At 42.6% G+C, this 26,727-nt stretch overlaps 1 protein-coding gene across 9 annotated transcripts in view; it reads left to right on the top strand.

The window, feature by feature from the left end:
* Nucleotides 1-20,831, top strand: part of Rufy3 (RUN and FYVE domain containing 3) — a 71,249-nt gene extending 50,418 nt beyond the window's left edge. For 5 of the 9 annotated variants that reach the window (XM_055596086.1, XM_055596095.1, XM_055596118.1 and 2 more), the window contains exons 8-18: nucleotides 452-521; nucleotides 1,809-1,901; nucleotides 3,286-3,369; nucleotides 5,496-5,663; nucleotides 6,266-6,363; nucleotides 10,478-10,597; nucleotides 11,713-11,809; nucleotides 13,281-13,345; nucleotides 15,824-15,851; nucleotides 16,832-16,900; nucleotides 19,497-20,831. In XM_055596086.1, coding sequence (XP_055452061.1) covers nucleotides 452-521; nucleotides 1,809-1,901; nucleotides 3,286-3,369; nucleotides 5,496-5,663; nucleotides 6,266-6,363; nucleotides 10,478-10,597; nucleotides 11,713-11,809; nucleotides 13,281-13,345; nucleotides 15,824-15,851; nucleotides 16,832-16,900; nucleotides 19,497-19,640 — 1,036 coding nt within the window. In that variant the 3' untranslated portion in view covers nucleotides 19,641-20,831. Of the gene's footprint in view, nucleotides 1-451; nucleotides 522-1,808; nucleotides 1,902-3,285; nucleotides 3,370-5,495; nucleotides 5,664-6,265; nucleotides 6,364-8,069; nucleotides 10,258-10,477; nucleotides 10,598-11,712; nucleotides 11,810-13,280; nucleotides 13,348-15,823; nucleotides 15,852-16,831; nucleotides 16,901-19,496 lie in introns of those variants that run through there. The other 4 variants (XM_055596135.1, XM_055596143.1, XM_055596150.1 and 1 more) reach the window with 2 other exon arrangements.
* Nucleotides 20,832-26,727: the final 5,896 nt, after the last annotated feature.

The following is a 26,727-nucleotide window of genomic DNA, read 5'->3' as shown; positions in this document are numbered from 1 at the left end:
AACAGTTTTGAGCTCTAACTCTTCTAGAGGACCCAGGTTCAGTTCCCAGCACCCAAATGAGGACTCACAACCATTTGTAACTCGAGTCCCAGAGGCTCTGATGCCTTCTAGCTTCTGCAAGCACAAGCACACACATGGTAAACATACATTTATACAGACATAAAGACATACAGTAAAATACCAGCAGCAAGCTGCAGATGATGACAGCTGCTAAACTGAGGAGGGGAACATTACATCTATAACACTATACAAGTAAAAAGATACACCCCAAAAGCTAAATTATATAGTATGCATGTATGAATAACCACAAACTCATTCTGTGTAATTAATATGTACTAGTTAAACCTTCAAAAAGTTGGTATAGAATGGTGTGATGGGGGTTAGGAAGGCAAATATAGGTTATTGTTTAAATTTTCAAAAGAGACGATTATGGTTTTTTTCTCCTTAATAGTGCTACTGTAAACAACCTTCAGACAAAAGTAGATTTGTTAGAAAAATCCAACACGAAATTGACAGAGGAGGTAAGTGTTTGGAAATTATTTGACCTATAAAATTGAATAATATATATTAGAGAAACCAATCACTCCTATTACCTTGGACATGAAGGGTCTGACTTTTCAGATAAGAACTCCTATAAAAAATAACTTCTGGCTGTGTGGTCAGGACCTCATTTTCCCAGTTGGATTATATAGCTGTTCTATATAATATATAAAGTTAGTATATTATAACATATTTATTGTTGTATAATTATATTATTATAACAACAAATTAATATATAGCTAATTAAGTGTTCTTTGTGGGAGCAGTCTGTCTGGATGAGCCTGGAGGAAGTATTTAATATACATCATGGTACTCAGAATTCAGTAAGGACTTTGACCATTGTTGATGTGGTACAACTAGACAACAACACACAGACACCTTTGTCAGACAGAGAGTTCTCTGGAGCACTGATCTGGGTTCCAAGCTGGCCAGCTCCTGACCCTACATCCTGTTTGCTCTTGAGCGTGGTCAGCACGCCAGTGACCCCTGCTTCTGTGCTATGCTATGTACCATCATGTGCTTCTGAGTAAGCTGTCACTTGACCTCTGAAAAAGCACAGCTCCCCCACTGGCAAATGAGCATACTTAGACTGCTCCTTCCTGCTCCACAGTTACACTGGAGATTAGGGAAGCTAATGTGAAAGCTCTTAGAACAGTCTGTAGAATTAGAAGAGAAACTTAACCTCACGTTTGACATGTGATTAGTAGACTGAATCTGTAGCTTAGCCTGTATAGATGTTTTCATCAAGATCTTAAGTACAATGATCCAGATTGTGAAGCTCATTTCATGTTTCTAATTGTCCTGTTAGGTACAGTAAGATAAACGTGATTTAAATAAATTCAGTGTACTAATCAGGAATATGCTAATTAGTTTTTCTTCAGAACAAAGATAGGTAGGTAGGTAGGTAGGTAGATAGATAGATAGATAGATAGATAGATAGATAGATAGATAGATAGATTATATAGTTTGTATCTTTTTTTGAAACAGGGTCTTTTTTTTAGCCCACTCTGTCCTTCAACTTAAAATCCTCCTACCTTGCCTCCTAAGTGAAGGAATTACCTATAAAAGGTCTTTTGGAGGATTCATAAGATGACCCCATGACAGGAAGTGAACATTTTATTAAACCCTTGTTTAGACAAGGATAGCTTCTTTTAGCCAAAGATGCCTAAGAATATTTAAGCCTGAAAATTATGTCTTAGCAGATCATAAATTATTCTACTTAACAAAAGAATAAAAGGGTTTTGGGCTTGTTTTATTTTGGTCAACAGCTTGCTGTTGCCAACAACAGAATTATTACCTTACAAGAAGAAATGGAACGAGTTAAAGAAGAAAGCTCCTATCTACTGGAATCCAGTCGGAAGGTAAATCCTCTGTGGATTGTAAGGAGTTTGTGGGGAGGACTCTGGCGGGGTCCTGGCCAGTGACACGGTTCAAGCTCACTCTACCAGGAACAGGGTACGGCTCACAGAGGCTCACGACCTTTGATCTGTGGCAGCTGCTTAGCCTCACCACTGCTTACATTTGTTTTAGAGAGTTGGAAAGGCTAACTCAAGCTCTTGTGTATATGCAGTCAAGGTCTGTACTGTGTTTAGTGGTTAAACTTAATAATGGAGCTAGAGCAATGGCTCAGGGGTTAAGAAAGTTATTGCTCTTCCAGAGGACCTGGGTTCAATTCTCAGCTCCCACAGGGCAACTCACAGCTGTCCGTAACTGCAGCTCTAGATGATCCAATTTCCTCTTCTTCCCTCTGGGGACACAAGGTACACATGTGGGAACAGATAAGCACGCAGGTAGAACGTTCATATACATAAAATAATTTTAACTGTTCATTAACAAACCGTTATTTTTATACTATATTACTCCTTAAAATTGAGTAGCCTTGTTAGCAGTTGTCACTGGGAAAGAGCATGCAAATGAATTTTCTAGATAACTTAATACCTTCAAAGACCAGGCTTTTTTGTTGGTTTGTTTATGTTTTATTTTTTTAAGACAGGGTTTCCCTGTATAGCCCTGGCTGTCCTGGAACTCACTATGTAGACCAAGCTGCCCTTGAACTCACTGAGTCCTGCTTTGCCTGTGCCTCCCGAGTGCTGGAATTAAAGCCTGGACCAGCACCACCCAGCCAAGAACCAAGCTTTTTATACAGTGTAGTTTTGAAAACCTATTTTATATTGCTCAGTGCTTACTTTTTATTTTTGTTATTGGTATTCTTTGAGACAGAATCTCACTGTGTGACCCATATTTACCTCAAACTCTTGCCTCTGCCTCCCAAGTGACAGGATTAAAGACAGGTCCCACTGTCCCCAGGTTTATGAGGTGTTAGGGATTGATTGCAAGGCTTCATGCAAGCCAAAGCAGCACTCTGCTGCCTGCACTGTGTCCCATTCCCATGTTTTATCTGTTTGTTTCAGTGGGTGGGTTTTTGTTTCTGTTTTTAGACAGTGCCTTAGTCTGTGACCCAAGCTGGCCTCAGACTTTCAGCTGTCTTTCGTCTCAGCCTCCAAGTGCTAAGACTACAGGCCTGAGCCACCACACATAGCTATGATAGTATTTTCCAAGACTGATTTGGGGAACTTCCACCACCTATCTTGGTAACTCACTTTAGGGTTGTAAGTAAAGATACAGCAAACTTCCACTTCAACATAAACTTTTAAATATACTCTCCTTGAGTTCCTTTTTTGTATTTACTAATTTGGTATATAGTCTTTAAATCCTTAAATATCTACTCTTACGTATCTTTTCAAGGGTCCTAAGCAAGACAGAACTGCAGAAGGGCAAGCGCTGAGTGAAGCAAGAAAGCATTTAAAGGAGGAGACACAGCTACGGCTGGTAAGCTTCCTTAAGTTCTACTAGCTAGGCCACATGAGAAGATTGGGCTCTTGAGGCTCCACCTGACAGAGCAAGGTCTGGACTTTCAGTGGCACGCCTCCGTGTTTTTACAAATCCCCTAAAACTATTGCTTGACCCTGCCCACATACACTTTTTGAGACAGGGTCTCACTGTGTGGCTCTAACTGACCTAGAATTTACGGAGATCTGCCTTCCTTTGCCTTTCCAGTGCTGGGATTAAAGCTGTACACCACCATGCCCAGCTCCTTTGAACCCGTGTTCCTTACAAAGCTTTCTGAAATCGCTTTCTGAAATCGCTTTCTGAGTATTATCAACAACAACTTTGTTAGTCCTTCCCTTTCACTTTTACTGTTTAGATGGCAGGAACACTGGCTGGCCTCGAACTTGCAATCCTCCTGCCTGTGGTCCTCGGAGATCAGGTGTGTGCTATGATATTCTGCTGGGCTTAACTATGCAGGCCTTACTCTCAGACTTCACTTCTGCAGATATTCTGAGGTATCTCCCTAGAGGTCACTGTCCTTTCCCCTTGTGAATCATAGGTCAGAGCGTGACACCTTTTTTTTTTTTCTTTTGATTCTTTTTTGACACAGGGTTTCTCTGTGCATCCTTGGCTGTTTGGAATCACTGTGTTCCAGACTAGCCTCGAACTCTGCCTGCCTCAGCCTCCTGAGTACTGGGATTAAAGGCATGTGCCACCACTGCCTGGATAATTATACTTTTTTAATTAATTTATACTTATTGATTACAGTTTATTCACTTTGTATCCCAGCTATAGCCCCCTCCTTCATTCCCTCCCAATTCCACCCTCTCTCCCTCATCTCATCCCATGCCCCTCTCCAAGTCCACTGGTAGAGGAGGTCCTCCTCCCCTTCCCTCTGACCCTAGCCTATCAGATCTCACCAGGACTGGCTGCATTGTCTTCCTCTGTGGCCTGGTAAGGCTGCACTCCTTTTCGGGGGAAGAGAATTATACTTTTAATTTTAGTTTTTATTTCTGAATTTATTCTTTTTCTTAGATATAAATGGAAAAATTATCCAGTATTATTAAAATATAGATGCATGTGTAGATATGTGTATACACAGCTCATAAATTATAAATGTATTTATAATGATTTCTAAAAAGGAATACTGTTCCCATAATAGATTATTAATATTAGTATATTAGTAATCCCTAGTAGTAATGTATTTACATCTCCTGAAAGTCAGCTAATATGAAAAACCACAGAATCCCATTATAAGCTCTGCAGTGTCTCTAAAAATGTGGAAAGTTGAAAGTGAGGGATGCTTTAATTTGTCCTAAGAAGTTTCTTTAAGAGTACATGGCAGAAACTCAGGATTTCTGAAAACGCAACCTTCTTAATGTGCTTAAAAGAACTAACATTTACTCTATATGTGTGTAAAAATTAGTTATTAAAATGTTTCCCGTGAGAAGTATTCTAGGGCTGGGTGTGGTGGTGCACACCTACAATACCAGTACTCGGGGAGGCAGAGGCAGGTGGATCTCTGTAAGTTCAAGGCCAGCCTGGTCTACAAAGCAAGTCCAGGACAGCCAAAGCTATACAGAGAAACCCTGTCTCAAAACAAAACAAAAAGTATCCTATGAATAAGGTCAGCATGAGGTAGCATCATCCATTTTTATCTTAACTATTTAAAGAGGGGAAACACAATACAAAACTTGAAAGTTGTCATGTGTAGTATCACATTTTAAGAGACAGGAAACTAAATAAGACAATCCAAGGTGTGCCCTGGGCATGACCTGAATACAGAAAAACTCCAGTCAATGTGCCTGCTAAATAATGCTGCTGTGATTATGGTAAAACCAAAGAGTTTCATGATCAGTGATAAAATTCCACTCAGCCATATTGGCCGTTCCCAGAAACTGATCTCCAGGGACCCAGAGCATCTCAGCTAATATCAAGAACAGCCAAGCAAACGTTCCTCTTCTTAATCCTATAGTTATTATTGATGTCTCTTAAAAATTTAGTCTTCTGTCAAAAAAGTCAGCTTATCTTTTCTTGTAAAATGTATGGCATTTACTTAATTGAGGAAAGAGTACAAGCAGGTTTTTTTGTTTTGTTTTTGTTTTTGTTTTTTGCCTTTGGGGCAGGACGTTGAAAAGGAGCTGGAGCTCCAGATAAGCATGAGACAGGAGATGGAACTGGCTATGAAGATGCTGGAGAAGGATGTCTGTGAGAAGCAGGATGCCCTGGTGTCCCTGCGGCAGCAGCTGGATGATCTCCGGGCTCTCAAGCACGAACTTGCCTTTAAGCTGCAGGTAGGGGGACAACAGGGTAGACTCCCTGGCTCTCGGAACTCCTGTTGCTGCCCTGAAGCTCTCTTGGTCTACAGACTCACTTTCACAGTCCAGGAGAAAGCGTCACAGCTCCCTATGAAGCCAGCTGCTCACAAACAGATACTCAGACTGTCCTAAAATTCACTGCTATTCTGGAAAATCATGGCTACCTTTTACATAGTAAAGGGAGAATCAAATTCCTTCTCTTCTCTTTTTTTCTTTTTCAAGCATCTGTGCTGGCTAGTTTTAGGTAAGCTTGACACAGCTAGTGTCATTCTGGAAGAGGAAACCACAGTTGAGAAAATGGCCTGGCAGACTGGCCTGTGGTCAAACCTGTGCTACATTTCTTGCTGGGTGATTGATGTGGGAGGGCCCTGCTCACTGTGAGTGGTGCCATGTTGGGCTGGAAGAAAGCAGTAGGAACAAGCCTTCCTTCGTGGCCTCTGCTTCAACTCCTGCTTCTTGGCTTTCTTTTCTACTTGGAAATTAACTGATAAACAAGTATAGAGCACTTCTATTTATTTTCTGTTTGCCATTATGATCAAAAACATGCACTATAAATCTTTATAATTCTTTTCTAACAGAGTTCAGACCTAGGAGTAAAACAAAAAAGTGAATTAAACAGTCGCTTGGAAGAAAAGACCAATCAGATGGCTGCCACCATTAAACAACTGGAGCAAAGGTAAAAGTGCTGTTTCTGTAATGACTTAGTACTGAAGTATTGAGAATATGTTCAGCAAATAAAAACAGAGAAAATTTACCCAACTTAAATCAGACATGTTGTTTAAATTTTATCTGTGTATTCCACAATGTTCCTGAAACACTGTCAGGAGTGGCCTACATAACAGACAGGCTAGCAGGGAAGGAATCTCAGATCCCTCCACCCCAAAACAGGAAACTACAGCTGGGAGAGGGAGAAATAGTCTTCCCCAGGGATGAACCCCCAAACTGGGTAATGCCAGGTGGTCAGTTCTAAAAGCATGCACATATGAGCAACACAAAACAGACTTAGCAGTGTGGTGTGGTGTGGTGTGTGTGTGTGTGTGTGTGTGTGTGTGTGTGTGTGTGTGTGTGTAAGAAAAAAAGACAATGAGTTTGAGAGGGAGTAAGGGGGACACAGAGGCTAGAGGGAGGAGAAGAAAGGCAAGAAACTATGTAACTATGTAATTATATTCTAATTGATTTTTTTAAGTTAAAAATGTTCCGTATTTAGTGAGTTTCGGGCTAGATTTGGTTAAAGAGTGAGACCATCTCTAAATAGATAGTGTTTGTAATTGTGTAGTTTTGTCACTAGTCTTTAACTATTTTTATACCGGGTGAGGTAGGGATTCTGAGAAAGTCAGATGTCCTCCAAGAATCAGTCCTGGCTTTCTCCTTCGCCTTTCACTTTCTCTAATGTACCCTTCTGTCTTTCCCCTGAAGAGGTGTGTGGCTTCCACTAACACCTGCAGGTGGAGTCTGCAGTTCTCATCCGCTAGACCTTACCCAACAGTACCTGCATTCCTCCCCAAATATGTCTTGTTATGACATCCTGTTTCTTCTTACATCTGTAGCAAAAGAGAAATGTTTGCGACATCACAGTGCAGTGCATAGCAGCACCCACAATTATCTGACATTCCTGTCATTTCTCTGACACCTACTCACCACCCTGCTTAGACCTTAGCAAAGCTAAGCCACCTTGGCCATGCTTTCCACGCTTTCCATCCCTCACTGTTCTGATAGCTCCACCAGTTATGAAAGCTCCTTTCCTGTTCCCTTCTTCAAATGAATTTTTTACACAAAGGTTCAGATGCCATCGCCTGACATTGGCTTCCTCTGATGCCAGCTAGAAATACTGCCCTGACATTTCTCACTATGCACCTCACCTTGTAGTCTGTATAAGTGTCTTATCTTCTGAGAATGTAAGCTCCTTGCATATCTGTCACCGCGCTTGAATGTACATGGCATAAATCGACATAAGAATGAATGAATGAATGAATGAGTGAATGAAGAGATGGATGGCTTCCTTCAGTGAGTCTTCACTAGGACGGGAGAGCCATGAACAGCAGAGCATATTAATGTTACTCCTAATGCAGCTGCAAACTTGTGATGTTGAAACCTTGGGAAATATTGACGCTGCTGTGATTGCTAGACGAAGGCCAGTCTGTTTGCAGAGCGGATTACTCAACTGCCTGTTCATAGAGCTTGATGTCTGTGACTTAATAAACATATTCATGAGTTGTGCTTTTGGAATGTTTGACACTGTTCGTCGGTGAGTTTTGACTTGGCGTTTAAGGCCAGCAGAGCTAAAATAATGACTTCTCTGACTTATTTTCTTACTATCTTTGTTTTCTATGTGTCTACTTTCTCATTACCCTCCTAATTCATTTTTATTTTTATTTTATTAAGTGAAAAAGATTTGGTGAAACAGGCAAAGACCTTAAATAGTGCAGCAAATAAACTGATCCCAAAACATCATTAGACATTTTGCAGTTGATCAACTCACAAGTCTGATGCTACAAATTAACTATAGGGAGAAATCTGAAATTCCTACATTTAAGCTCTGATCCTATATAAAATATCACCAAAAGTTGACCCAGAATTTGTAGGACTTTACATACATAGTGAGCTTTATAGGTTGGGTTTTGTTGTTGCTGCTGCTGTTGTGTTCTCCCCGAGTTAGAATTTTTCATATGGGTCCCTCACTAAATACCAAATAAACTTTGAGAAATATTTCTGAGTTGAACAGTAAATCAACAGACCATTCCTAGGAAGCCGGGGAATGGAAGCACTGCACACGTGTGTGCTTGACAGTGACCATACGGTAGGAGCACCTGTGTCCCCACCTGTGAGCCTGCTCTTGGCAGTGTAGTGGTGAGCAGGCATCACCTGGTGACCCAGGACTCTCTAAAACAGCTCTGTCTCTTAGGCCACAGCCCCTTTTCTTTTGCCTTGTGTAGGTTTAATCCCCAACCCAAGATAAGTACTTACTCTTTCATTACAGTTCTGTTCTCAGTGACCAAGATTGCTTGCAATTTATTTTTGCCTTAGTGATTTTGGACAAAAAAAAAAAAAAAAAAAAAAGCAGCATCTTTGCATTTCTTTAAAGTACTTAGAAACAAAGTAGTGCTTAGGTTACTCAATATCACAGTGTGGAAGCTTGAGAAACCCTCTTAACGTGTGTCATCTTCTACCTCTGCCCTTCTCTGTCATTCTACTTACTACTGAGGTAGCTCAAGGAGAACTTAATACAAATACGATTTTCAAATCTCCCCTGCATTTCCTACTGGAATACTGAAGCCACAGTGCAGTCATGAGTCATGACTTCCTGCCCATCATTCTCACCCGGAACACTTACCCAAAAGCTTCTATCACTTATTCTGTAATGGGAATTTGCTAAAGGTTCTGGGAAACTAACCTAGTTACTAAAAAAAAAACATTTCCAATGAGAAATAAGTAAAACACTGGCATTATTGTTTAGTATCAAAATAAAAATCCTCAATAGATAGTCACAAGCAATACTAGCAGGGCTTGTTTTTCTAAGTGACCACAGATTTAATCCTTTTTAGGGTCTACATTGTAAATAATCTTATAAATACTTTGATTTAAAAAAAACAACTATTTTTGATTTGGGGAGGCAGGCTTTTATATACATGAGCCTTTACTCCATCCAGCTATTGGCACAATGCCCAGGGTCTTTTTCCATATTTCTGTCACTCCTCCTGGCATGCTATGTAGCATTGCCTGTGCTAACGGAGAGGCAAAGATAATCCCTTTGCTTTCTGCTCTTCAAATTCTTTACCTTCTTGGCACAGCAGAATGAAGAGTACAGCAGAGTTCATGTGTTCTTGTGGGTCCTCAAAGGGCCTGTGTTAGAGGCCACTTCATGGTCGATTCTGTGCCCTTGAACTCATTTTAATTCTTATAATTTTGCACCTGTATAAATAAAGCTCCTACTGCATTCTGCTGTTCATCAGCCTTTTATGGTGATGAGTTGCCTTTTACATGAACATCTAAAAAGAATAATCAAATGAATAAAAGTTAGATTTACACATAGCATGCCTCTAAATTCTATTATAGAAAGCCTCAAATATTTTACCTTCAAAAACATGATTCTCTATAGGTGCAAAGTTATAAGACATTTAGAAGAAAGCATCCGTGAAAATCTTCCAGAGATATGGTCAAGAGCCTTAGGAACCCCAGTGCTGAGTTCTTTGTCTGCTTGGTCACACACCACCTGATAGGGATGGAAAGGAGAGAGACAGCCAGACTCTCAGAGAGGCTTGTCCTTGTGGAATAATGTGAAGCCAGGGCAAGGCTTACTATAGAATGTCCTCCAGCTTCCTGTGGTCCAGGGAAGGATCAGGAAATCGTGAAAAACCCACGTGAGAAGGCAGCTGTGCCTACATGCTCCAGCTGTATGTGGAAGACAGAAGGATGAAGTACCAGAGTGTTAGGAAAGAAAGACAGTGGCGTTGTGAATAACTGTGTACTTGAGGGTGGCTGTGGATATGGATTTCCAAAAAGTGATGTCTTGTTGTTGATCATCTAATGGCTGTAAACTGTAGTACTAGAATAAAAAAAAAATAGAAAATCAGCTTTTCCTCTGCCTGATTCACCTTCATCTTGCTTTTCTTTAGAATTTGTTTTTTCTCCATCTTTTTCCCCATCATATTTTTTCCCTGTGTCCTGCATTTTCCCCCTCTGTCTCACCATCCCTTCTTCCTTGGGTTATTTTATTTTGTGTTTGTGAACTTGGTCTTCCTCCCCACCATGGCTTTTGTTTTTTATCACAAGTTCGTATGGCTCACATCCAGATTACGCCAGGCTGAGCGAGGCCGCCAGTCTGCCGAGTTGGACAACCGGCTCTTCAAACAGGACTTTGGAGACAAGATCAACAGTCTGCAGCTGGAAGTGGAGGCACTCACCAGGCAGCGGTGAACAGGGGCAGCTTGACCAGTAGGGCGGTGGTGGTGGGCACCGTGGGAGCTGAGCAGCAAGGAGGGAGGTCAGCTCTCGAGCCGCCTTGGCTTGGTCTTCCCAGTGTCCCTTATAAACAGTTGGGACTCCGAAAGCTTCACATGTATGAATAGTTCTGAAATCCACTGAGCATCCTCATGGTTAGATGATTAAGAACTGGCTGCTGGACATGGTGATGCAGGCCTAAAATCTCAGCTGAGACAGGAGGAGCCTGAAGACAGCTTGAGCTGCATTCCACATAGTGACATTCCTGTCTTGAAAAACTAAAACAAAAAGAGGATTAGAGTCCAAGTTCTCAAATATATCGTAACTAATATCTAACACAATTGTATTTTTTGATAATTTAATGTCTCCTGAATTCCTACAGTGTGTGCTATACTTCACAACACTTTACACACTGACGTTCCTAAGGTCTTAACATTAATCCTTTTAATAGGTGACGTCATTCCTACTTTCAGATGGAATGACAGCTTAGACGGGTTCGGTGTGTCTCAGTTCACACTATTAAGCTAGTAAGTGGCTACACTGTCTCTGACTAAACCCTAAGTACTCTGTTAGGCCATCTCTCAAGGCACTGTGGTGCCTATGGCACTGCAACTAAAGAAACATGGCTGTAAAGCAGGAAGCCACCAAGGTCTTGGCTTGGGGTATGTGGGAACTAAGTATATAACTATGGAGAACAGCCAAATAATATGAAACAGAAATGCCATGCCTGTCCTCTCATGGTATGTCTTACTACAAGCTCAAAAACACTGCCGTTCAGTTGTAGGAAGTGTATTGTCAGGTAACTGCAACTCTTCAGTAAGAGTTAGTGTAAAATGATTGACCGACTGGCACTGGCTGCTCGCTGCTTCCCGAGTTGCCGTAGAAAGAGTGAGCATGTTTTATATCTCAGAGCATCGCTAGTTTACGGTATTCCAGTGCCTTACAGCTTGGTTGTCCAGATATTCCTGGTAACTTTATCAGGCATTAAAATTTAATTGCTGAGCTTTAAGGGAAAGGTTTGGCATTCTTTAGAATATGTGAATTCAGAAATCAGAATTTTCATCCTTTTCTCCTCTCACCTAACCAGGACTCAGCTTGAGTTAGAACTGAAACAAGAAAAGGAGAAGAGGTCACAAAACAAGGGCACCTCAGGGAAGGGGGCCCAGAAGCCAGCGTCCCACATGGTAATGTGTGCTCACTTGCTTTATCCTACCTAATTTTAGGGGCTAGCTTGAAGGGCCCCTCGGGTCTTTCACAGTCCACATGCTTCATTGCTGTGGTGCACAGTATGCAGACAGCAAAGCATGCTGCTTGGATGGAGGAGAAGGTGACCCTGAGCTGACCCCTAAGATTTAGATCGTGGACTTGCTGCATTCTCTTTTGAATTATTTAGTAAAACTATTATATTGTAATAAACATTTCTTGTAGTTCTAATACTTGTACAATTATCCCTCATAGCCTCAAGTTCTCCTTCAACAGAATTGCCTCAGCTGTGGATTTGTTTCTTTGGGGCCTTTTAATTTCATGTGGATGTCAGTGTGAATATATGCACGGAGCTTCTTTTGAAAGAGAAGAAGCTAGAATTACAGAAGGGAGCGTTGTGTAGAATGGTAAAGGGATAGAATGGAAATTTGTGTATGACAGGCTTAAAAGGTCTTTCGCCCCTGCAGGAGTAAGGAGCCAGGAGCAGGGACAGGGACAGCCTCTGGAACTGATGCAATCTAAAAAGCCCAGCACACTTCTGTTCTTTTTAGAGGAGCAAGCGCCTCTGTGTGTAGTGCCTCGTAATGTGGGACATAACTTTTGTAGTTTCTACAGAACACGCTGTTAATTTGCGGCAGAGTCAAAAGGAGTGGTGACTAGAAATGAAGATGCAGCACACACTGCTGTTTGAGAAGTGCAGAGACCCACCGTGCAGCGCTCTCCACTACTTGATTGTGTGCACGGAGACCTGAAACGGAGGAGGCCTGCCTGCCTCGCTTTACCTTCCCAGGCTGGCCTAATTTTCTTAGTCTTCATTTGCCTTGACCAGGGCTTCTCGAAGGGTGTTTCCCTGACCCCTCTTCTGTGAGACTTGAGTGGTCTAAGGACTTAGTCTGCTTTCAGAAGCAGGTGGGCTGCAGTTCAAAGCAGGCGGTAGGATACACACACACACACCAGAAGTTGACCTAAAAACTACCAAAGCTGCCTTACCAGCCTGGGTCTACTGCCCTTCCGAGAAAGAAACCCACTGAATACAGGCTGGAGTCACAGGGGTGGGGCAGCTACATGCGTGTCCAGTCAACCACACATCCAGTTGAATAGGCTGTACTGGCTTTGGCCAGCTTTCGAGAGAAAGTCAGGATAGAGATACTTTTCCAAGAGTCAGCTTACCTTGAGCCCCTTGAAGAGGCCATTCCTTTAGATTTTATTTGAATTTCAGAAAATAAAAGAAATGCTCCAGAAAGAACTAATTCTAAACTGTCTGATTTAGTAACTACTTGGTGGGTATAGCATGCAGAAACCGGGTTTAAAGTTAAGTCCTTTCTCCGAAAGAGAGAAAAAAAGCAAGATGCTCTCCTTCTTCCCAGGCTGAGACACACAGAAGAAACCTGTGATGTCCTCACTGTTTAGAACTATGAATAACTAATTAATTGAGCTATTCTCTTTTCACAGGATGGGAAGCACAAAATTCAAGAGGAAAATGTTAAACTGAAGAAGCCGCTGGAAGAAAGCCACAGGTGTTTGTAATGCACGTTGAGCTATAAAGTCATTTGGGGGTGGCAGGAGGACAGCTCCTAACAGACAGACACTGACTTGTGAAGTGGAAAGACAGCTAAAGGGCAAGTTAGTAGATACTAAACCATATAGCAAGCCAGCCAAGTCACAAGAGGGCCAGGCAGCCTGTCCTCTGACTCTTCCTCCATTATCCCTTAACTTCAATTATGACTTGAAGAAATTATTTGTCAGCTGAGTGTACTACCTCATACCTGTAGTCCCAGCCTTTGGATGGGTGAAGTGGTAGGATATGAGGATATGAACATGTGATACCAGTACACCTATGTGTGTGTGTGTGTGCATATATGTGCGTGTGTGTGTGTGTGTGTGTGTGTGTGTGTGTGTGTGTGTGTGTGTGTATTCCTGTCATCTTTTTTGAATTAGGAGCTCAACTCGCCTTCATTCCTGTTTTTTAACTTTCATCTGATCTGCTTACAATGAAAACCATAGGCTTGTTAGGCACTAATGGCACACACCTTTAATCCCAGCAAAAAGCAAAAAGAAAAAAATCCCAGTAAAAAGAATGGTGCAGTGCTCTCTTCACTACTGAATTGTGTGCACGGAAACCTGAAGGACAGAGGAGGCCTGCCTGCCTTGCTTTACTTTCCCAGGCTGGCTTAATTTTCTTAGCCAGAGGAGGCAGAGGCAGGTGGCTCTCTGTGAGTTGCAGGCCAGCCTGATCAACAGAGCAAGTTCCAAGAGAGCCAAGGCTACACAAAGAAACCCTGTCTGGAAAAACCAAAAAAAAAGGAAAAAAAAAAAAAAAAAAAAAAAAAGCATAGGCGCTAACTTTTAACAGTAATTTTAGTATGTTAGAAATAAAGTGTTTTATAATGCTATTGCATACAAAACAAAGAAAGTTCAACTATATAGCATTCTAGAAAAGTAAAGCCATAGAAATTCACTGTTTGCCAGTGTTATGGGTTCAGGACTAGCCCTATGCTGACCACTGACACCAGACTCAGAGCAAAAACTGACAGGTCAGGGCCATAATATTATGTTGTTCTGCTCCTAAGGCAAGTTTTCTCTCTCTCTCTCTCTCTCTCTCTCTCTCTCTCTCTCTCTCTCACACACACACACACACACACACACACACACACACAAAAAGGTAACTAGGTAACAAAACTGTAAGCAGGTGTAGGTAACAAAATGCAGCCAGGTAGCCAGGTGTAGGAAGCAATCATTTTGACCAGCTAGACACAGTATTTCTAGGTGACCTTTAACCTGATTGGTTCCGCAGCTGGGGGACTTCATAGAGTGTCCACGTAACAAAGTATACAAAGTTTAAGAAATGAAACCATAGAGACAGAATCAAAATGGAGACTTGGAGGCAAATGGCTTCTGATATGCTGAAGGCTACAGCAGGTGTCATCAGAGGAGCCACAATTATGCTAAGAACTAAAGTAGGTCTCAACAGAGGGGCTATAGCGTTTAAGCAAATTACAGCACCAGAAAGTGGAAGAGGGTGAGGAGGTGAATCACAGAGAATTTTCAGGGTAGTGAAACTACTCTGTATGATACAGTCGTGTGCTAGAACACTGTTGGTACACGTTTGTCTAAGCAGAACACTGGAGTAACTGGAGTAGAATTTTAGAGGTTTGGATTGGTTTGGTTTGGTTTGGTTTGGTTTGGTTTGGTTTGGTTTGGTTTGGTTTGGTTTTTCAAGGCAGGGTTTCTCAGATACCCGCCTGCCTCTGCCTCCCAGAGTGCCGAGATTAAAGGCGTGTGCCACCATTCCCTGCTCCTGTCTGTTCTTTTTTAATTCCTTTATCTCTGTGACATTGTGGCAACTCGTAGGACCTATCTCAGCCAGAACTGCAACCCCAGAATCCAGGAGTGTTAGCAAGGAGCACTGAGAGCCTTGGTCACCACAGGGCTAGTCCCTGCCTCTCAACAGGGATCACAGGGCCCTTTGTAGCTGTGCTGCATGTTTACTGAATCGGAGTGGGCTCCCTGCTAGCCTGTGAAGAAAGAACTCAGCCTGTGTGATATGGACTTTATATGGCCATCTCGTGACTTACTCATTTACTTCCTTGATTAGTTTCCAAAAGCTTCCATTTTAAGCACATTTGAGGAAGGTAGACAAATACAAAGCGTATGATAATGGGTATATTCCCATAATGTCAGATATAATTAAAAATGTATGGTTAATGAGCCTTTGGAATTTTACAGGTTGTAAAACAAATGCTATTTTCTAGGTAATAAAAAGGAAAGGTAAAATATAACTCAAAATATTATTTGTGAATCAGAACTGTGATGGATACCAAGGATCAGATAGTCTAGTAAAAGATTTAACCCAAATGTCCAGAATCTTGGAGGTCAGTTAATAATTATGCTGTTGTGAGCAAGTGAAAGGAGGAGCATTGCTCGTTCAACTGTCCTGAGCTGCCGAAAAGGGCTGCAGAGGTGATATGTGTTACCCTTTGTATTCTCTACTGCAGGCTGCTGATCCACCCTGCAGGAGAACAGGTAAGGAAGACCCCTGTTTTAGAACACCCTGCACACAGCATGAGTGTGCCATGGCGAGCCAGGACCAAGGTAATGTGGGAGGAAGGCAAGTGCACACAGCCCTCTGCGTGGCATCTTCTTAACAATCCCGTGTGCACTCTCATGTGTTGGAAAACAGATGTTTGCTGTGTTCTTGGTGGTTAAAAAAATGCAAATTATATCCAGTTTGTAAATGGGAATCATAATGTGGCTGAGGGGTCATGGAGTAGCTCAGAGCACTTTGCTTACTACATTGACTGAGCTCCCAGTGATTCTCATTTTCAGTGTGTCATCACCTCTGATGAACCAGCATCAAGAATGCTCACTACACCTCTCATTTTCCTTACATAAAATAGGAAAAAAAGATTCTTTGATCACTTTTTTTAAGTATTTTTATTTTATTTTATGTGTATTAGTGTTCTGCTTGTCTGTATATCTGTGTACCACATGCATGCCTGGTGCCCATGGAAGCCCGAAGAGGATATTGGATCCGCTGGAACTGGAGTTACAGACAGTTGTGACCTATCATGTGGGTGCTGGGAATCAACCCTAGGTTCTCTGGAAGAGTGGCCAGTTCAGTTAACAGCTGAGCATTCTCTCCAGCCCTTTGAACTTTTTTTTTTTTTTTTTTTTTTTACTTCTAACCTAGAGAAATGAGTATAAAACGCCTCAAAACTACAGTATGGTACCCCATGAGGAAGACATGTACTACTATATCTAGGTCACCTTATAAGGTTTAAAATGAAGCCAGTGTTTTTATGCTTAGTGGAGTAATGGAACAAGGATGGGGCCATGCATGCTTGAGTTTTCTTGTTATAAATAAAATTCAGTCAGGGTAATAGGATATAATGTAATTTGTTTCTTCACCTTCAGTGTGTAGTCTGGTTTTAGCGGCTAAAAATGTTGCGAAAGCATTCATGTTCCTTGTGCTTGAGGAGTTAATGACCTACTGTGTGTCTTAGGGTCAGCCTGCAGTCGCTGGAAAGCCACAGGTGTGTCAGCTGTGCCAGGAAGATGACAGCCTGACCAAGGTGAGTACTCCTTCACAGAGATGGCCCGCAGTGCCAGCACCTTGCCACGGGTAAGCAGAACTTAGCTGTGTAGAACACAGCATGCTTCTCCTGGTGCCTGGAGTGGGCTAGAAAACCAAGAAGGGGCAAGCATTGTCAGGCATGCACTCTGCAAAAGAAACGCACACAAGTTCAGACATAATTTAAAACAAGGAAGTACTAACTTACAAAGTACAGTGTTTGTTGAGCACATAGTCATGTTGTCTTGTTTTTACTTTTTTATTTATACTGTGTGAGGAAGAGGAGGGGTAGGAGGAGGAACATTAGTGCACATGCATGATGCGCATGTGGAAGTCGGAGAACGGCTTTGAGGGCTGTTTAAGCCCCTTTCCCTGCAGAACCATCTCAGTGGACCCTTGTTTTGGTCTTGAGCCCTGGTCTCCTGTGTGATCCAGATGGCCTGGGACTGCCTGTGTAGCCTGGACTATCACCAAACTTGTAACCCTGCTGTGTATACCTCAGGTGCTGAAACTGATATACACCATCTCTGTCTGTTTTGTGTTGATGGATTCCAGCCCCCGGCGTTCACCAGGCAAATGCTCTACCCTGAGCTACATCCCAGCTCAGTGCTACACAGTGTATTATCCCTGTTCCCGGTGCTGGAGCGTGCTAACAGTAGACCGCTGCACTCAAGTCCTCCTCTAAGGCTTATGCTCCTTCCAGGCTGCTGTGTGCTGGAAGAGAAGTGACGAGCTCTCCCACTAGGCCCCTTTCCTATGGGCTTTTGCTGGTTTCCTGTCAGAGTAGTGTTGGGATTCAGGAATAGCCCAAACTGACCACTTGAATTCCAGGCTCAGATTGATGACGTTTATTGAATGCTTAGCAAAGTCTGACCTGTCATGGACACAGTCTGGATTCAGAAATCATGACTGTGACCCAGAGCCATTCCAGGGGTGAGGTTTTAAAGGAAAAAAGACTAATAACCAAGCAGGAAGAATTAATTCTATTCCAGGTACATTGTGCCTAGGTAGCTAGACAGAGCATTTTAAGCTGATTGACTAGGATAAAGAGTAGGGGCACTGGGGGACTTTCCATTTCCCCCACCATTCTGGGAGAAAGGAACATGGCAAGGTATTGTGATTTTGCTTAAGTTGAATATACATTTATCATCAGTTCAAGCAGAACATTCAACAAGTATTGAATTGTAAGTTAAAGGCTATTCCTATGTCAGGGAAGCAGAGCCTGAGAACCTGAACTCAGTTTCACCATATGATCAAAATGGAGACTAAAGACAAAATGGCTTCAGTTATGCTAAAGACAAAAACAGGTGTCAACAGAAGAGCTACACTTATGCTGAAAATTAAAGTAGGTCTCAACAGAGGGCCTATAGTTATGCAAAAAGTTAAAGCAGGCCTCAATAGGTAGATGAAGTGAAAGACTAGATCAGAAAAAAAAAAAAAAAAAACAATGTCTTTGATGGCAGGACTGGGACAGTAGTATCCACCAGCATCAATATGGTACCCAGAGATGCCAAAGAGGTGTTGTGTTCAAAGGAACTAACGAGTACTTGAAGAATTATAAGAAATGTGCCCAAATTCTGGGTTACATCACACTGAATCTTAACAAAATTGCAGTATGCTCTAGCCTTAGAACTGCAGGACCAGGTAGCAAATGAACTGCCTTTATATAGTAGGAAAATTGTGAATGTTCCGAAACAAAAAAACTGCTAAATTCATCAGCCTTTCCCCTTCTCATTAAAGGAAAGCTCTCCAACTTTCAAATAAAAATGACAAACCTATGCCAACAATCCTAGCACTTAAAAGACTGAGGCAGGAAGATTCCAAATTCAAGCCTTCTCCCTTACACAGTGAAGCGCTGTCATAAAAAGCAGCCAGGTATGATAGTGTACACCTTTCATCCCAGCATTCCAGAGGCAGAGGCAGGTAGGTCTCTGCCAGGTCAAGGCCAGCAAAGGCTATGTGGTGTGCGCCCGCCTCAAAAACAAAAGGGCGCTCCATGCACTCTTCAAGTGAAGCGTTTCACAGGAGAAGCTATTCTTTGAAGCCTTATGCAGAGCTGCCTGTGTGACCCTGTGCCAGTTGCCCTGGTGGCACTGTAGCAACACACTGCTCGGCTGCTGAAGGGTCAGCATGTTTGTAGAAATTAGCTTCCCTGGAAACAAGATGCAGCTAGCAGGACAGAAGTTGTGCTTGGGAGCATCTGAGGGGCTCACTAAGCCCATCAACACTCTGGGAACTGAGTTGATAATGTTCAGCATGTTTTAAACCTTGGCTTCTCCAGACCATTGCTGGCTCACTACCTTCTTCTGAGTCTCAGTATGCTCAGATATTTGCTAGATTTTAGAATTAGCCTGCCTGAAAGGGACTGTAGAGATCAAAAGTATCAAGAGTACTCCAGAGACAGAACACTCTTGGGTTTAGATTCTGGGGCAGCCATGCTGCTTCATTTTGATTTCATCGCTGACCTCAGGCTCCCCTGTGAACCGTCTGGTCAGGGCCGTTTGTTACACAGTAGCCATTCCATACTTGCCTACGAGTTGAACAATTGTATATTTGACCCTTGCCGTTCTTAGCTTGTTCTTGTGGTCCTCTTGCAGAGCGTGTGCACAAACTGCAGAGGAACCTTCTGTAATGCCTGCATGATGAATGAACTGCCTCTTCCTTCAAGCATCAAGCCTGAAAGAGTGTGTAATCCTTGTCACGAGCAGCTGATGAGACAGTATTCCACCAGCCCATCCTAAGACTGGAGGCCAACAGCAGGCCAGAGTGTAACATCCAGCCACTCCACGTGTGAGATGCAAGATCCCCTGGAGCCCACCATCTTAGAGCCAGCTGTAGTTGGTAGGAAAGATAGAAGTAAACCAGGTCAACGTCCATGGGGAAGTCAGTGCTTGAACCTTTGCTCATCTTCTCTAATGAGTGTACAAATAAAGCCACTGAGCCTTTCTCTTCAACACCTAAACAAGCCCATTCTGGAGAGTTTATAAGCCTATCTTTGGGCTTTTTTACTTTTATGATGTGATAGTGCTGGGCTCTAGCTGAGTGGAGAAGCCCTGTCTAGCAAGTGTGAAGCCCCTCCCACCACAGTGTCCCTGCCAAAAACAGACATTACACTTGCATCCTGAGGGGTAATACGAAGGTTAATGGAGATAAAAAGAACAAGTGTTACTTGCCCAGGTGCTGCGGGACACAAGTTTCCTCTCAGCTTCACTACCTACCTCTTTAACCTACCAAGCTGTGAACACAATCTCAGGGAAAGAAACCAAGAGTAATATAAATTCTGAATGTATTGATCACAATATTATAATGCGTTATGACTTCAGGACCAAGCTTTTAAATTTTTTTTTTGGTCTTACCTACAAGAGTTTTCTTTGTGTGAACAAGAATATCTGTTGTTTCCCACATAACAGCCCCAGAAGTAAGTGTCTGCTCTTTCAGAATCCCCCTCTTCACACGTACACACAGAGCAAACATCTCTCCTGCCCAGCCCCCACAGAAGATGAAAGTGAAGCTGAGCCAGCTACACATGCCATCAGCTCTGATTTGCTGATGGCTGAGGATAGTTCCTCAGCACTTATTTAACTGTTTATTTGAAGAGAAGGCCTTATTCTGAAGTACAGACCAGCACCCCAGGCAGGGCTCCTGAACAATATACAAACATCTCTTCGTAGCAATCCCTCCAGGGGCAAGTGGGGGTGCACTGAACAAGAGATGGGAAGGAATGGTTTAATTACTATGATTATGTTGTGTATCTGGATTATTTGATTCCAATTAAGACTTTCGAAAACATGATTCTATGCAGGTTTGGAGTTCTAGCGTAAACCCTGAAAAGGGTTAAAGCCTGGGAAAGGCATTATTTCAGAAGTCTGACCTGCTAGTAAAGCTGAAGTTTAAGAGTATTAGGGGGAAATAAAATTAGTAATTCTAACCTATTGTGCTAGTTGTCGTTTCTCTTTCTGTGAGTGAGTGTGCTGCCTATGTGTATGTGGAGCGCCATGTGCATGCAGTGCCCAGGCAAGCCAGAGGAGGGTGCCATCTCCCCTGGAGCCAGAGTTGGAGACACTGGCACAGTTGGATGCTGGCAACCGCACCACAGTCCTCTGAAAGAGCCACTAAAGCCACTAAAGAGCTAGTGCTCTTGACCACTGAGCCTCCACCTTTTTCTTTTTCCAAAATAATGTTATGTGATTTTTTGTTCATGTTGTTTTTGGTCACTTACAGGAGCCAGCATTTTTCGGCTGTATGTGAGGGCAAAATTATCAAAAGTTCTAATTAGTTTTCAATTAAGGACGCAGCTGCACAGCGCAAAGTGTAAGCATTTAGGAGTGGTCATTTTGCCTTTCTAAACAGCCCCAAAGATTTGAGGCTATTATTTTGCACCCCCACCCAAAAGCTAGGAGTAATCACACAAAAGTAATTATCCCTAGAGTATCTTCCTTAAAAATTGCTTCTTAACATTTAACAGCAGCATTAACCAAATGAAGGTGAGATTAACTAGAGGCAAGCAGTTAAACTACTGTTACACAGTGACAGCTACAGGATGAAACGAAGACATGCGGTTTTCATAGGCTAAAAAAACATCACCCCTAAACACTGCAGAAGCCAGGCCCTGAATCCAGCACTGAAAGCCTGAGGCAGAGGGATCACAATTCATAAGAAGTTCCTTTAAATAAAATCCATAAAAAACAAATTTCCAAAACTTTTATGCAGAATAGTTCAAGGAACTCCCTAATCAACTCTATAAAAGTATAAATTTATAGTTCACATAATTGATTTCAACACTTCAAACTACAGTAACCAGGTTAAAATGATAATGGCATAAAGCACAGAGAGCTTAGAAATGAGCCTTTAAACACAAGGTCAGATTACCTCTGACAAGGTGCCAAGACCACTCACTTGGCAATGATTTTCTAGATATGACGTAAAGCATAGACAACAAAAGAAAACCAGCAGAAATCAAGAACCCTATGTTCAGTTGAGCATGTGGTGCTTTGGTAGAATCTCAGCAAGAAGGAGGCAAGCGATCACGGGCAAGCCTAGAAGAGTCCCAAACAGAAAATAAGTGCAAGCTACCCAGTGTGCTAGCTAGTCATCTGAGAGGGGGGAACTGAGAAAATGCCCACGTAGGACTGGCCTGTAGGGCATTTTCTCAGTGATTGAGGCGGGAGGCCCCACCCATTGTCAGTGGTGCTGGCCCTAGGTCCTGAGTGCTGTAAGAAAGGTTGAGTGACCCAGTAAGCAATTCCCCATGGCCTCCCTGGACTAGTCCCCACCCCAACTGCTTTTAGTGATGAACTGGTATATGGGAGTGAGTGTGAGGGAAATGAACCCATTCCTCTCCAAGTTGCTTTCTGGTAAAGGATGGGTATCCAGAATTCATGTTGTAAATGAGAAAAGTGAAGAAACCTACTTGAAAAGACATTTCTCTTATCAATCCTCGTTTAGAAAGACAGATGGAATGCGCATTGAACATATGACAGGAGTCTACTGAGCGCATTTGAAAGACTCTAACAAGCAGTGTTTTCAAAGCAAAAACTCATGACCAAACCTTTGGCAGAGTACAGGGAATCATAAGAAAGAAGGGGAGTTAGTCTGATGGGGAAAGGATAGGAGCTCCACAAGGACCAAATATATCTGGGCACAGGGTCTTTTCTGAGACTGACATGCAACCAAGGACCATGTATGAATGTAACCTAGAACCTCTGCTCAGATGTAGCCTGTGGTAGCTCAGTAACCAATTGGTTTCCCATAGTGAGGGGAACAAGGACTATTTCTAACAGGAACTCAATGACTGGCTCTTTGGCCTCCCCACCCCCCAAGGGAGGAGCAGTCCTATTAGGCCACAGAGGAGAGCTTTGCAGCCAGTCCTGAAGATACCTGATAAAACAGGATCAAATGAATGGGGAGGAGGTCCCCCCTATCAGTGGACTTGGCAAGGGGCACGGTGGAGATGAGGGAGGGAGGGACTGGGAGGGAATGAGGGATCCGGACACGGCTGGGATACAGAGTTAATAAAATGTAACCGATAAGAAAAAAATAAAATTCAAAAAAAGAAAAGAAAAGAAAAGACATTTCTCACAAAGAAGATACACAGATGTTCAGTAAGCACGTGAAATATCAGTAACAGAGGTACAAATCAAACCCCAGTAAGATACCACTCACCCAAGATCTCCTTAGCCTCTTATCTTCCTCCTCCTCCCTCCTCCGGTTCTGTTTTTATGTTGTTTTGTGTTTCAAGACACAGTATCACTGTGCAGTACCATGTAAGAAGTCACACACTTTTGAAGTTTGCCTGTAGACATCAAATTGTAATTGCTACCCCCATCTGCTTGTTACGCTGGGAATAACCTTATACCTTCCAGGCAAAATTTCTGCCGGGTAACATTTTTAAGGCTGTCTTGGTGATCCTGTGGCCCTGAGTCCAGCCATATTCCAGTGTTTACCATGCTCCCCACTTCATGCCTGTACCACGAAGTGTTTTCAGAATCACTTCATTGAGATGCCCTGGTGCTGATTCAAAACCCAGAAACAATAAAAGGGATAATGAAAGAATTAAGTCATTGGCCCCAGTGATGATGGCACACACTTCAAATGCCAGCACTAAGAAAGTAAAAACAAGATGATGGATCTGAGGCCAGCTCAGTGAGATCCTTCTCAAAAACATTCACAACAAAGGTGCATTCTGCTGATCTCACAGAGAACAAAACTGAGCAAAAGGTAGTATTAAGACATAACTCAGCTGGGCTGTGGTGCTGCACACCATTGATCCCAGCACTCAGGAGGCAGAGGCAGGCAGATCTCTGAGTTGAAGGCCAGCCTGGTCTAGAGAGTGAATTCTAGGATAGCCAGTTTCTTTTAAAACCCTGTTTTAAAAGAAAAAAAAGAAAGAAAGAAAGAAGAAGGAAGGGAGGGAGAGAGAGAGAGAGAAAGAAAAAGAAAGAAAGAAAAAGAAAGAAAAGCCCAAACTCAAAAAAACTTAGCAATAAAAATCGGGTAACCAGAAAACTCAGAACAGTAGAACGTACAGGTGATTAGACTTGTCTTCAAAGAAAAATGAGCAGATAGAAAACCCTATCAAAAACTACAGGTTGGTATGAACTCAGAGAGCGTGGCAGCATTCACTTGGCCTGCACGGATCTAAGCCACTTGGCGTCCTAGTGTTGAAGGGAGGTAGATCCGAGGCCCCATCCCCAACCCAGACACTCTCTCCAACTGATAGCCACTTGCTGTCACAGGAAAACTTAGTATCTTCCAATGGAGTCTGCCTGGGTAGACAAACCACATTTCGAGGGGCCTCAGTAGGAGATGGCCAACACAAAATGAACTCAGGGTATTTTTGGAGTTCTGGTTTGGTTTTTTGTTTGTTTTTTAATCTCCCTTTTTTCTCCTTACAGATCCTGGCTTCCGATTTTGTTTCTATGGGTTTACTGTTTGCATGAATGTAGATGAAAGCCACCTGTGGTGATCTTTTTCTTAAATTCTGTTTGGGGTGTTTATGCCTCTACCTCCCACCAACCCCCAACCTTAAGTAGGAGAGAGAAGAAGTTAGTTGGGAGAGGGGGACCAGACCCCTTTACTTCTCCCATCTATTTAGGGTTAAGGGGTTCTTTTAGGGCTCTATGCCAATCTCCATCAACCCAGAGGCAGCCAGCAGCTCCTCCACGCTGCTGCGCCCTGAAGCGTTTCTGTCTGCTCCAAACCACCACACCATCTCTGGTCTCTGGTCTCTGGTCTCTCCAAACTCCTACACACCAAATGCCAACACCAAATGCCACAAAGGGTGCCCCACAGTCTCTCGGCCTCACATTTATACTCTCAGAGTCCTAGACCACAATCCTGTCCATGGAGCACATAAAAGACCGTTACCAGCTGGCAAAAGCCATGCTCCAAATTAGACAATTAACAGGTGTGGACAAACCATAGCCTAACTAAAATCCCACACTTTTGATTAAAACAAAAGCACATTTACATAGCATACAAAGAAACCAAAACTTGCATGACATGAATGTGGGTTTCAGTGTCTCTCTTGTGCCTCTTCTTTAGGCCTTTTGTCTTTGTTTTCTGTTCTGGTTTGTTACCTTATTTGTATTATTTGCTGATGCCTGTTTGTATACTACAATGGGAGAGAGAAAAAGGGTGTGGATTTGGGGAAGTGGGGAAGTGGAGAGGATCTAAGAGTTGGAAGAGGAGAAACTGTAATCAGAATGTATTGTATGAAAAATATTTTCAATAAAAAAAATCATGACTAGACAAACAGGCTTGGGAAATGCCCCACTCAGTAAAAGTGCATGGCCCACAAAAAAGGGGACCTGAGTTTGGATTCCCAGCACCTATATAAAGAACTGGGTGTGGCAGTATGAGGGAGGAAGGCAGGAGCATCCCTGGAAACTCCTCAGCCAGCCAGGCTCATCAGCCAGTGATCTCTAGGCTCAGTGGGAGGAACTGTTTCAAAGAGTAAGGTTGGAAAGCAATGGTGGAACAAGCCTTTAATCCCAGCACTAAGGACACAGAGTAAGTTCCAGGACAGCTACAGAGAAACCGTGCTTTTAAAAAAAAAAAAAAAAAAAGCAAGGTTGGAGTTATTGAAAAAGACCCTTAGCCTACCCACACCAAAGGGAAGAGACAAGAGAAACAAGGTGACCACTAAGGAAAAGGGTATGCCATAATCCAATAAAATTTAAGATAAGCAGCCTTATACCTTGAGATATTCTAATCACGAAATTAAAGTGAAAGTACATAAGAAGGCTTACTCCTTACGTTTATTCAAAGCATCTCCAAACTGCAAACACCCATTGTCCACCTAACAAGCAAAAGAAAAACACGCCCTACTGTGGAATGAAAGGGAACAAAGCTGAAACATGACTCTCGAATCAGAGCAAAAGAAACTTACAGAAGAATACATGCCGAGTGGTCTGCTATTAAGCTCTACAACAAGCAAAAGTAATCTATGATCCCTAAGTCCTAACTGCGCTGGACTGCTGCACTGTGGCAGGGCTAAGGTAGGACACGGGCCACAAGTGACTAGGGAAAATAGAGTGTTGCCGTGAAATGTACCGCATGCAGCAACTAACACTGACAGAGCCAGAACCAAAAGCTCATCAAAGGCTATGTTGACATGTTCCAGCTACCTGGAAATTCCCATTCAAGAAAACTAGTTAAAACACAAGTGCTGAGAAGTGAAGGAATCAATAATCTACAGCATACTGGGAGAAGGATTGATGGATGGACAGGCATGAAGATATGGCCAAGTGTTGCAGGTAGCATGAGTAATGAGTACAGAGCACACTGGCAATTCATATGCTAAGTGTGCTTTGAATTTTCACTTTGGGAAAAAAAATGTTGCAGTGCAAAGCAGGCAGTGCTCACTCCAGTAAGAACTGTTTGGTCTTGACTCAAACCTTTCCTTGACATTTCAGATAATTGCACTTCTAGAAAGGAACTTCTTAAAGTTTTCTTTAAAAGAGATGCTTACTGAAACTCATGCCAATGAGTTCATGTTTTCTAGGGTCTTCAAATGGGAAGAAAAAAAATGACATGAGGCAACAAGGACCTACAGTCCCAGCTCCTCAGGAATCCGATACATTTCAGGACAATTACTTTACCTCTGGGCAACAGAGATTCTATTTCTTGTTTGGACCAAGAAAGGGTCTCACTGTGTAGCTCTGGCTGGCCAGACTCATGATCCTGCCTCAGCCTCCTGAGTGCTGTGATTTTATGCCACCAAGCCTGGCAGAGGCCCCTGGATCTTAAAAAATTAAATTAAAAATATTAGTGGACAGGGACTATATATGACACAATGTACACCATGAACTGCTAACTTACAACTAT

This window comes from Psammomys obesus, unplaced genomic scaffold, assembly GCF_907164565.1.
Source record: "Psammomys obesus unplaced genomic scaffold, mPsaObe1.curated_primary_1811, whole genome shotgun sequence".
NCBI lineage: Eukaryota > Metazoa > Chordata > Mammalia > Rodentia > Muridae > Psammomys > Psammomys obesus.
The sequence above is the reverse complement of the archived record's forward strand: the minus strand, read 5'-3'. Positions and strand labels throughout refer to the sequence as shown.